The sequence below is a fragment of the Podarcis liolepis genome (assembly GCF_965112155.1).
Source record: "Podarcis liolepis genome assembly, chromosome: 6".
Taxonomy (NCBI): domain Eukaryota; kingdom Metazoa; phylum Chordata; class Lepidosauria; order Squamata; family Lacertidae; genus Podarcis; species Podarcis liolepis.
This window is the reverse complement of record NC_139559.1, coordinates 47,371,019-47,383,292: the sequence shown is the minus strand read 5'-3', so window position 1 is coordinate 47,383,292 and position 12,274 is coordinate 47,371,019. Positions and strand designations below refer to the sequence as shown.

At 41.0% G+C, this 12,274-nt stretch overlaps 1 protein-coding gene and 1 long non-coding RNA gene across 9 annotated transcripts in view; one reads left to right on the top strand and one right to left on the bottom strand.

Moving 5' to 3' along the window:
• LOC310709587 overlaps positions 1-12,274 on the top strand; it is a 479,424-nt gene that overhangs the window by 427,290 nt on the left and 39,860 nt on the right. The window lies entirely within an intron of this gene.
• The window catches only part of FKBP5 (FKBP prolyl isomerase 5), a 53,098-nt gene continuing 43,268 nt past the window's right edge, over positions 2,445-12,274 (bottom strand). For 6 of the 8 annotated variants that reach the window (XM_083509401.1, XM_083509405.1, XM_083509403.1 and 3 more), the window contains one exon: positions 2,445-11,111. In XM_083509401.1, coding sequence (XP_083365527.1) covers positions 11,007-11,111 — 105 coding nt within the window. In that variant the 3' untranslated portion in view covers positions 2,445-11,006. The remainder of the gene's footprint in view (positions 11,112-12,274) is intronic. The other 2 variants (XR_014527580.1, XR_014527581.1) reach the window with 1 other exon arrangement.

Below are 12,274 nucleotides of genomic sequence, written 5' to 3'. Positions count from 1 at the left end.
GAAGGCTGGTATAGAAATTTAACTATCTTCAGACCACACCCTGGGACCTTAGACCAGGTATACGGAAATTTTGACTTTCCAGATGTTGTTGAACCACAATTTCCACCAGTCCCAGCAAGCATGGTCAATGGCCAAGGATGGAAACTGTAGCTCAGCAACACCCAAAGGGTCAAAGGTTCCGCATACCTACATCAGACTAATGTGTCTATTAGCAGAAGCAATGCCTTAGGCATGCAGCTAGAAAATGTGATTCATTCCCACACTGTTGAGTAACTATAGCTGCGTAGATTAGCAAAACAATTCCTCTCCTGCCACACCATGACTTGACTATTCCATATACATCCCCCCCCTTAATCTTTAGAGGCTGAGTCCTTGGTTTGGGGGACCATTCAAGCAAGGGACCACTCTTTGCACTGCAGCATACAGACTCTTGCATACCATATTCCTGCTTTTGATGTTGAGAAAATATCCCCAAAATCCTGTTTTATGGTGGCTGGATATAATGCAGGGGAAGATGTCTAACAGGATTGTGCAAAGGGAGAAGGTGACATTGGGGTTGTGCTTTCCAAGGCAACAAGAACCACATCATGAATTTGCAGTACCTATTTACTTCATTTTCAGTTCTGAGCACATTTGAATGGCAGTTGCTTTTTTTAAAAAAAGGGAATCTAATAAAAGATCTCACAGTATTGACTGGCACAGCAACAGTTTTTCTCTATCTAGCTAATGGGCTGTGAATGCCTTAATGATGCATTCTCTCTGACAGTCTGTCTCTCATACACAAACATCTACCTCTCTTGTTTGTATTGTAATGCAGGACTGAAACCAGATCCATTTCTAAATACTGCAGGCAATGTTGGTTTTACAATGAATCTCAATGTAATGCCATGGAAACCCACTTCAAGTGCAAGATGATTCTGTGGACCAGTGCTGCTCTTCCATCACCTTGGGCATGAGCTGTGTCGAGAGTACAGCCCAAAGGGAATTGGGTGGCCAGTAGGCTGGATCGTATTTGATTACTGTGCACTTGACAACGGACATAATTGAAAGGCATCACTATATAAAAGCTCTGTCTGTGGCATATGATCTGTGATTGCCTATTTACACAATGGACATAGTTTGGCAACTTGAACTAGAAGGGCTCCAGACTCTACTATGACCCCAACTTGGCAGCCAGAATCTCCATTCTTCTTGAAATAATCATCTCTACAATGTGACATTGACACTCATAACGATATTGTTACCTGTGTCCAGTGAGTCCTCACATGCTTATTCCTGTGTTGTAGCAGTTTATTCCATCGACTTCTCCTTTTTTTTGTTACATCGGCTGTTGTAAATAATAAGAAATTTAACTCAGTGGGACTTCCAAACATTCATAGGATCCTGCTGTACATTGGTCATGCAGTACTCTCCACTCTACAGCACAGAGTGTAGTAGTAGTAGTAGTAGTAGTAGTAGTAATAATAATAATAATAATAATAATAATAATAATAATAATAATAATATTTATATCCCGCCCATCTGGCTGGGTTTCCCCAGTCACTCTGGGCGGCTTCAAGCAGAATATTAAAATACAATGATTAATCAAGTATTAAAAGCTTCCCTAAACAGGGCTGCCTTCAGATGTCTTCTAAAAGTCGGATAGTTGTTTATTTCTTTGACATCTGAGCGGAGGGCATTCCACAGGGCAGGCGCCACTACCGAGAAGGCCCTCTGCCTGGTTCCTTGTAACTTGGCTTCTCGCAGTGAGGGAACTGCCAGAAGGCCCTCAGCGATAGACCTCAGTGTCCGGGCAGAACGATAGGGGTGGAGATGCTCCTTCAGGTATACTGGACCGAGGGCGTTTAGGGCTTTAAAGGTCAGCACCAACACTTTGGATTGTGCCCAGAAATGTACTGGGAGCCAATGTAGGTCTTTCAGGACCGGTGTTATGTGGTCTCGGTGGCCACTCCCAATCACCAGTCTAGCTGCCACATTCTGGATTAGTTGTAGTTTCCGGATCACCTTCAAAGGTAGCCCCACGTAGAGTGCATTGCAGTAGTCCAAGCGGGAGATAACCGGAGCATGAAACTACTCTGGTGAGACAGTTTGTGGGCAGGTAGGGTCTCAGTCTGTGTACCAGGTGGAGCTGGTAGACAGCTGCCCAAGACACAGAATTGACCTGTGCCTCCATGGACAGCTGTGAGTCCAGAATGACTCCCAGGCTGCGCACCTGGTCCTTCAGGGGCACAGTTGCCTCATTCAAGACCAGGGAGTCCCCCACACCCACCCGCCCCATCTCCCAAGAACAGTACTTCTGTCTTGTCAGGATTCAATCCTCCAACCGCCTCCAGACACTCATGTGTATGCATAATTTCATGTGTATGCAGAATGTAGTTACTTCAAGTCAGTAGCTTCTTATTACAAGTGTAGAAAAGAAATACGGAAAACAGCAAACCACAATATGGTGGAAAAAAAGGTCAGATTTTATTTTTATTTCATGTTTTTGACACAAGTAGGGGTAAAAGTTTCCCCAACACTGATAAGTGCTTTAAGTTTCTGTAAGAGGTGTTCTGAGAAGGCCCCACTCTCCAAGGATATAAAGGCCATGAGGACACCCTTGGGACAACCCACCTCTGCCCCACCCCAGCAGTGTGCGATCTTAAGCAGTATGTAATTGCCTCTCTACTCCATTTAATAAAAATTGTTCTCATTCATTACCTTCCACTCAGCAGAGTCGTGCCACATTAGAAACTGTATTACATTGCTGTGCTATGTTTTAGTGAGAGGCATACGGTAGTTCTGCCACACCACCCTTTGCCACTTAAAATTGCACTGGAGGCATTTTCTTCTAATAACTAGACCCTGGTACTGGAAAGAAAACAAAACAGGCAATGCCAACAATGAGATTCGGAACAGCTTCTGATGTATGTGTACATCAGAACACAATTATTTTGCGTGATGCCCAATTGGCAGAGAGAGCTTGTTTATGACTCTTTTTCACTGTGCAGAAAAGAAAATAAAGGTGCGCGAAAGCCGGAAACAGGTGGTTTTTTCCTTTTTTACTGAATGACTTCTAGTTTCTAGCTATTATGTGCGCATTACACAGGGATATGCAATATTACTGGACTCCAAGTATATATAAGAAAGAGAGGGTGAAGTCTTGATCATCAGTTTTGACCCTCTCATTCTGCTTCAGGTACACTATGCATTATTTTTATTTTAAAGTGGCACATATACATTTAGTCATTCTTCCTCAACGTATTAAAAATGTAAACATGCAAGAAAGATGCAAAACTGCTGTGAGGATTGATGTGCACATATGTGCAATGATCAGGCCACCGGCACTTGCCAATCTGCACAACGCAGCTGGCTTTTCTTTGCTTCAAATCTAACACTGCAGTTTTATGGAACTGGTTTTTAAACATTTGCCCAAAAGAGGAAAATATATGTTTAAATTGAATATGGCCTCTCCACTCTAAAAATGTTATATGCCTTCACCCTCAAAACGCATGAAAACTGAACCCTTCTACAGATTTAATGCTGCAGCTGTGCTCCTTTGTTCCAGTTACTGAAAAAGAGGAAATAGATATCACTTGTGGCTATAGACTTATTTTGCCTCCAGCAGCATGGAAGAGAAAGGATTCAGATGTCTGCCTGAGTAGCAATACCTCAAATCCAATTGGTGAGAAATAAATGGACTCTGAAAAACCTGTAGCTTCAGGAAAGGTCTGAATGAAGAGAGAAAAGACAGTGAATGAATTTCACCTTAAGGCCATGGTGTCTGGGCTTCTGTTGCATTTGCAACAGGCTTTGAGGACACTTCAGAATAAGGTATCTTTCCCTTCCTCTGTTCCTCTAAAGTGCTGAAGCTGGACTGAAAGCAACTTGTAAAATGCTATTTAGTAGCCCTGCCCTTGTATCAAGAGCAAGGCATTTATTCTCCTGAAGAAGGGAGGTACAGAGTCTCTGGCCTGGAAAGGTAGGTGGCTTGCTCTGAATTTTTTCCTGTAAATGGTAATTGAAATTCTCAGTCGCCTCTCTCTTACAAGGCCACTTCATGTTATTTCCCCCCTTGACGGGGAGATAAGCATTCAGGTTAGAAAAGCTGCATTAAAAAGTAGCATGTGCTATTTCAACTGTGGGGGGTGAAAACCAATGTGGCCTAGTAAAGAGAGGCTGGACCAGGGTTGTGCAAGATGCCTAAATTTAAAGTGCGGTAAATTAGTAGTAGTACAAATACAACACATCAGAACACTATCGCATGCGCAGACAACCTGGCTTCCCAACACATATGCCCACTGCACTCATGCAACCACCTGTGTATTTTTTACACCCGTCCTGTACTTTGATATTTACCTGTTCACAAGGGGCAACTAACCATTTCCCCTGGGTAGCTATGGTACTATGGTAGCTAACTGCTCCTGCCAACAGCTTCCATAGTTCTGTGCTGTCTCTTTGGGTGCCAAGCATGCAGCTTTATTTCCAGGTATTAAAGTTCATAGTACTTTGGGGAGAAACAGCACACAAGGCCTGTAGGCTCTGTATCATAGCTCTTTGCATACCAGAGACCCAATCTGTAAGGGCTGCATGGGCGTAATTCTAACTCTCTATTAAACTGTACCCCCCCCCAAAAAAAAAACCACCTTCAGCTCCTATAGTTTGTTCTGTGCATTATGTTACTAAAACACCAGTTGCATGTGAGCTGGGAGGGGATGGACACCTTCCCCCTTAGTAATTTAGATGGCTGCTTTATACAGTTTCCCCAACACTTGCATTAACCTTGTATTATATATATGAATGAATGAATGAATGAATGAATGAATGAATGAATGAATGAAGTGGTCTCACATGCCACCAACGATTAAGCAAAGTGCAGTGGCTGCCTCAGGCAGAAGTTTCTGGGTGTTGCAAAAGTTGCCGTTTTATTCCAGCAGATAAACATTTGTGGGATTTTCTGCCTCAAATGCCAAAATAACCTGCCTGCCTCGTGTATGCACCTCAACTTTTTGGGGGTGTGGGTTCTTGATGTTCCACCTCAGACAAAAAGGCGGGCTAGCCCTGCTCACAAGTATGAGTTCTGAATCCTTAAATAATTTTCAGAGTAGACAACATAGTTTCTCTGAGTGTTGCTCCTCTCTGAGCACAATTCTCTGCTGCACACATGCTTGGAGTGGGCTTTCTGATTCTCAATAGAGCGGACAAGAGAAGCTCGATCTGTACAACACAACACACAGAATCCTGGGCAGGAAGCACATTTTTTTATATGCAAAGCAAAGCAAAGCTTAGTAGAGACCTCAATTCACAAGGATATGAAAATTGCCTTAAAGGATTAAATAAAAGTTCATTTATTTCTATTCCCCATAGTGACCAGGTAGATACTGCTGGAAGGATCACAGGCACGGCATGACGGTGATGACTTTTCTCTGTTCTTTTTCTCCAACATCTGTTAATTTAGAGGCACCTTATCTATGATCATGGAAATTTCTAGCTAGTTATTCTAGCTAATAGCCATTCACACCATCTGTGCATCCATCTAACCCACCCTTTTAAACCTTCTACGTAACTTGGCTCTCCCTATTCCAAAGTTTTCAGGATATGTAGTGGTCCAGAAAGTTAACAGAGGGTCAGAAATCCCTTGTATACTATCCTTGTAACATGAGACCTCTGGTAAAGTAGCTGGCTACAGTGCTTCATTTCCCAGCTACCAAGAATACATTAATACAGCTGTGTCTTGCCATCTTCTGCTTTTTGTGTGTTTTATTTGAAGAAAAACTTTCAAACTATTAAGGTGCAAGACACAGTTAACCCACTGGGATGATTACCAACCTACTTGTTCTTTCAGGTACTGATTTCTTAACTAGGCACTGCAAGGTCATTCTAGCCGGAAAAGAAATTCCATGCACAATGCAGAAACTTTGCTGACTTGGGGGAATTGTGTTGCATCCAAAATTTTACACCACAGCAAATAGCAACACAGTTATGGGTCCACAAATGAACTTGCCTGTGGCAAGCAAAGGGAGGAATTCAATGCAATGCTAAGCAGATCATTCCAAGCATGAACAATTCACCCCCTTCTCTCCATACACTGTTCTGAGGGTTCTCCTGACCTGCCCCTAAAGCCAATTTGGGGAGGCACAGGGGAGGAGAGTGGGAAAGGCCTGCTACACTAGGATGGGCTTCTGCTGACAGATTTCATGGGCTGAATCCTACCCATAACTTTTAACCTTAGCAGTTGCAGACACCAAGGGACAGAGTGCTAGGTGTTTATCTCTGAAGGTGTTTATCTCTGAAGTCACATTTGGAGTTCAGAGGTGCTCAGAAACAGTTTTTACTCCTTCTGAGTGCCTCAGAAAACCAAGTCCATCATTATTGCAGGCACAAGCCTGACCCCTTTTCACAAGTGGGCAACAGGCAGGCTCAGTGGTAACCACGCAAAATTTATGTATCCCTGGGTGTGAGCATCATGGCAGCGAAACAAAATAGCAAGAGGGGGTAGTGAGTCAAGCTAAATTTGTTACTAATTCTGGCTGTTGAATTAAGACTTTGAGGAAACCGGTGAAATTTACAAAATGTCTAGGTTTTCATGATGCCAGGACAAATGGCTCTGGATCAAAAGAGAAAGAGGAAAAAGTGCCTCAAATAAGACAGTATTAAGAATCTGAGTATTTGGCATTGCCTGTACTTCAGATGGATCTGAAGTGGACATTGAGTAGAATAATATATTGTGAATGGTGGGTGTGAAATTTTGAAGCTGGCTGGATTTTTTAGTCCGCTGTTACAACACAGATACAATGAATACATAATTATGACTTAGCAGAGTAAAAAGGCCACCTGAGTTGGTTAGTCACCCCATACAGGCACAAGAACTAGAGAGGGAGCATAGAAAATAGAAAAGGCAGTGCATGGTCAGCAATGTTTTGGCACATTAAGAAGTCATTTTAGCAAGTGGTCTGCTACTGATTCTGCTTTTTTCTTCTCAACAGACGATTCTAACAGGTAAAAGGTGGTTTTTGGAGTAACCTACTGCCAAGGAGAGCCACCACCCTCTGATAGCACAGGATAATTAGACTCACCCCACAACAAGGATTCAGCTGTTAATAATAGGGTGTGATCCTTTCTTTCTGATGAAGCAAAAAAATTACCACTTCAATGCCAAATACCAACGAGGACTTAGAAGTCACTTCTTTTTCTTTTATAAGAGTATCCTTAGCATAACCTAATCTAGGTACTACAGAGTTTGGGCTAGTGCAAACAGCTTGGAACAATACAACAGAGGTTCTAGTTCAGCGTGGAATAGAATTTTAGAAGAGAGCCAATTTAAGGTAGTTTAGAGCATGGAAATGAACATCAAATGGCTATGTTCAAGAACAAAATGATAGCCACTTAATACTGAGGTAGATGCAGTTATCTTGATGTTCCAACAGATATAAAACTAAAAATAGTCTACAGATCTACAGGATTGCAAAACAGGAAATTGCTTGAACATCCACCTTTAGAGGTTCAAGTTTCCAAACCACAGCAGGCACAAGACATAAAATTGTCAGGCATCCTCAGCAAAGTTCTATGATTAGTGGGCAATTTGATGATAAACAAGAGTAACTGAGCAAAGATGTAGTGAGAAGAGGAAGAATTAGTTAAGCCAAGAAAAGGGTTGCTTGAGGAAATTATGGAATGCTCACCACATGACACAGCCACAAGAGAAAATGGGGGAAAGGTTACAATGAATTCTGGCAGAGATTGATAAACTAAGGCTGTAATCCTAACATCATTCACCTGGGAATAAGTCCCACTGAATCTAACAGGACTAACATCTGAGTAGATATGGTTAGGATTGTGCTTAGTGACTACCTTGTCCCAGCCATAGGTTTTAGAAGAGTGCAAAAGTGAACTTAAAATACAGTATGGAACTCTACAAAACTTGGAACATATTTTGAATACTACATGGCCATCATTCTCCTTATTCTGAAATTCTATCTTTGGAGGACATAACATAGTAGCTTCTACTGCTGCTGCCTACTAGGGAGGGGCCTTTATGGACCAAAGCCAGGTCTCTTTTAGATGAAAAGTCTTTCCTGTATGGTCATAGCAAAACTGAAATTATAACTACATAAAATGTGTGCCTGGTATCATTTCACGTTTTAAAAACAAACAAACAAAAAACTGTGCTGAGTTGTTTGCCCTTTCTTGCATTTGTAGCAAGAACATATGGAGGACTAAGTCAGTTTTATCACTGGAGGCAGATAAATTTTGTCAGGAGCAAAAGGTCAAGGCTACCAATTTGGTCTCTCTTCCTAGCACTGCAAATCACCAACATCTGGGAAAAAAGCCCATCCTGAGAGCCCACCCCCAGGGCAGATTTTATTTTCTTTCTAGTTTTTTATGGGCAAGTTTAAGACTTTCACAATAAGCCACGTGGCTTACGTAAATATCATAGAAAACAAAAATGAAAATGATGACGTGCAGTCTTGAAGAACTTGCTCCCTGTTATGCCAATTTGATTCATGTAAGCAGAGTTTAAGCTTAAGATTTGGTATAGAAATGCAAAACACTTGGTATACAGCAAACTGTTGTATAAGCATTATGTCATGCGGCCAAATTGCTATTCTGTGAATGTTTAGTACAGTACGATTTTATCCCTTCATCTCACACTATCCTAAACCAACAAAATTTGTAAAAGAGTAATAATAAAAATAATAAAAAATTGTCCAGTAGTACCTTAGAGACCAACTACGTTTGTTCTTGGTATGAGCTATCGTGTGCATGCACACTTCTTCAGATACACTGAAACAGAAGTCACCAGACCTTTATATATAGTGAAGTCTAGTGACTTCTGTTTCAGTGTATCTGAAGAAGTGTGCACGCACACTTAAACTCATACCAAGAACAAACTTAGTTGGTCTCTAAGGTGCTACTGGACAATTTTTAAATTATTTTTATTTTTTTTATTTTTATACATTTCTACTGCATCAGACCAACACGGCTACCTAAATGAATCTACAACAAAATCTGGGTATGGAAAAGTGCTCAGCCACTTTCACTACGTAGAGAGATGTACAACAATTTACAGGTAAGGATTGGCTGTTGACTGAGTTTTAGTTTCCTTTAAAGTTGACAGAATAACCAGCAGGAAACTACCACACAAATTTCAAGTGCTGAACTCCACCAGAAGAGAACACCTGCCTTTTTCCCCTGTTCAAAGATTGTTCAGGGACATCCTCATGTCACCAGGAGAAATGGCACCATACCGTAGCTGGTTTTATTTGAATAAGTTACCAATAAGGTTTTAGCTCGTTTAAACAACCAAACAGTGAAGTAGAAAGGAGAGATGGAGAAAACTATGCTTCCAGCAGAACCAGGAAGAGATAGGAAAAAAGAAAATGCATTTTTAAAACAGATGCTAACAGGAAAAGATGTTAAACATTTGTTAATTCCCTTTTTTAAAATTAGAGCATTTTTTAAAAAAAGTTTGTTTAAAAACATAGCAGTGTTGTCTTTCTGGTATATAGGAAAGCAAAATGCCCTAGTCTGTAATGGTGCTATAGCAGTATATGCTGTGGATTTGTTTGCATTCCGTTACAGATCAGTAAACTTGCTGACCCAAACTCAGAAACATTTTTTTGCACTTAAAATCATCATAATTTCAGTGGGACATGAGTACAATTATCTTTCTCTAGGAGTTGCATTTCGGTGCTGTTACGTGTTTTGAGAAATAATGAAGATTGATATGACTCTGATACTTCATCTGCAGTGGACATTTGCTGCTTTAAGCTAAAATCATTTCGGGGGAAAACATTGGTTGGATGCAGAATGGACCCTCTTCACTTTATAAAGCAAACAAAAACAAGACAGTGGCACAGCTTCTGGGGAGAAATCCAAGTAAGAATTTGAGATAGAACAAGCAAGGAATTTTAAAACCAAAATATTATTTTTGTTTCTTAAGATGCTTATAATGTGATGGGAAAACAAAACTGGATTGCTAATAGGATTAATGGCAATAATTTCCTGAAAGGAAATGTAATTTTCTTAATATCTTCATTACTCGCTGTATTATAATCTCAGGAAATGTATCTGGAAAGCCCCTAAAAAAGGACTGAACACATAATCCAAGTCTATCACTGCATACTTTCCCCGCAAATCTGCAAGACAAATCCATAAAAGGAATCAGGCTACAGTACTTGACTATAGATGTGCCCTCACGCAACTGGTGTTGTGGGGAGAGGGGGGTTCCTGACTCAGTCCAGGTGCACCTTTCATTCTACCTGCAGCAGGTTATTGGGTGGGGATAGAAAAGATACTCTTGCCTTGAAGGTGGCACGCTCAGTCATCCATGGGTCAGGGACCTTTCCAGCAAACAATCATTTAAAAATAATAGTGTGATTTGGACTGCTCAGCTCCCTGAGAAACCAGTTTGTGCTACAGAAACCCATTGGAAATATAAGACAGACTGAAAAAGATCCCAGGAGTCTGGCTTTCAAAGCCATAAACTGCTTTCCACATGGTTCTAGTAGGGCCAGAGGGATGCCTTGCGTTGGTAGCAGTTGCATCTTTTGTTTTGTTTTTGTTTAAGACAGACAACATACACCCATGTGGTGCTACTACAGTACACCAAATGCAATGCCAAAATTATACAGCTGACAGCTCCTAAATGCTAACTCATTTTATAGAACCCTGGTCACTGCCTTTAGAACTGATGCAAACTGATTGAGTTCTCTTTGAGCCACCTCAGTAAAAATCTTCTATAACCAAGACTGTGTGTGTGTGTGTGTGTGTGTGTGTGTGTGAAAACCATTTGTTCCACTTGGAGTGGTCCCATACTGTCGCTCTGCTCATGTTCCACTGCCGAGAATGCTCACAGCAGTGGCTGTGATTTTATAGTTTCTTGTGAAGCTGCTGAATAGGCTTTTTGCTTCCACAATAACGCCTACTGTAACAACCTTTACAATAAACACTGTTGAATTCTGAGTTCTTCAGAAACCTGTTTGAATGCAGGCAGAATTCAGAAGGATTGTCTTTCTGCTGCACAATCATACGTGGCCCTCTGCTTCTTCACCTTCCGTCACTGTCTCCTTAAGCCCAATTTCAGAGCAAGACTTTTCTTCTCCCTCTCCGGGGGGTTTACTGGCCTCCTCCTGTAACCAACAGCAAACACACAATGTGGAGATTAGTGAAGAGGTAAAAACAGAAGTTCTTAAAGCATAAATTCAAAGAACTCAGAACTTTTAAGATAAAAAAATAATAATAATGCAAAGAGAATTGCTTCCTAGCAGTATTTTAGAAATACTATTCCATTAATTTCTGTAAATGAAGTTGGGCACATGAAACTCAACATGGGAAATGAATGTTTCAGGTACCTACAACTCTAACAACCTCTGAAGTTACAACATGAATGTAGAAAGGGATTGGAAGATATGCCTCTGTAAACTGCCTGTTACCTAAACCCCACTCTGAGTGTATGATGAACTGTGAAATGGTAGAAGCAGGTGAATCCTCAATGCTTACCAAACATTCTAGATTTTATCTCAGGCCATCTCTGATACACAGAGGTGAACAGAAAGAACTACCTCTACTTCTAGAGATAAGAAAAGGAATACAATGAATGCATTCATTTCATTGCTAGTCTTTGCTAGCAGTTGTAAGGGTTTCTGGTAAACTTTCAGATTATAAAAATCGTTTGTCACAAAATGAAAATGCATCTGGAGCTTACAATAATTTATGCATATAGATGTTGGTTGTGATCTAGAAGCTTCACACATGCACCTCTATAAGGAAATAGAGAATTTCAAAGCCTATATGGCCTGGATGAGCTATATAGTTAAGGTGCCACTGAACGGTAATCTGAAATAAATTAAAAAATTGTCCAGTAGCACCTTAGAGACAAACTTGGTCTCTAAGGTGCTACTGAACAATTTTTAAATTTTCTTATTTATTTTGACTGTGTCAGACCAACACGGCTACCTACATGAATTGGTAATCTGAAAATTATTCAACTATGGGCTCACGGCTGAGTGTCTACAATCTGACTTAAGCGTCTCCTCAATTGTGCCATTTTTTGTGCCCCAAATGAGCATTCATCATAGGACTGAATACCCCTCCGTAAACAAAGGGGGGGGGACCCCTCTGTGGTGGGATGCTGGAAGCTGTGCCCCTGAGACTCTGAGCCACCTCCTCCATGTGCTGCCAAACCACCTTAATTTCCCCCCAAGAAGAGAATTCTAAGAATCCATCACCACCACCTGTGGAAACTATACTGGGTGGTATTCCACTAAGTTTTATTCAGAGTAGACACACTGAA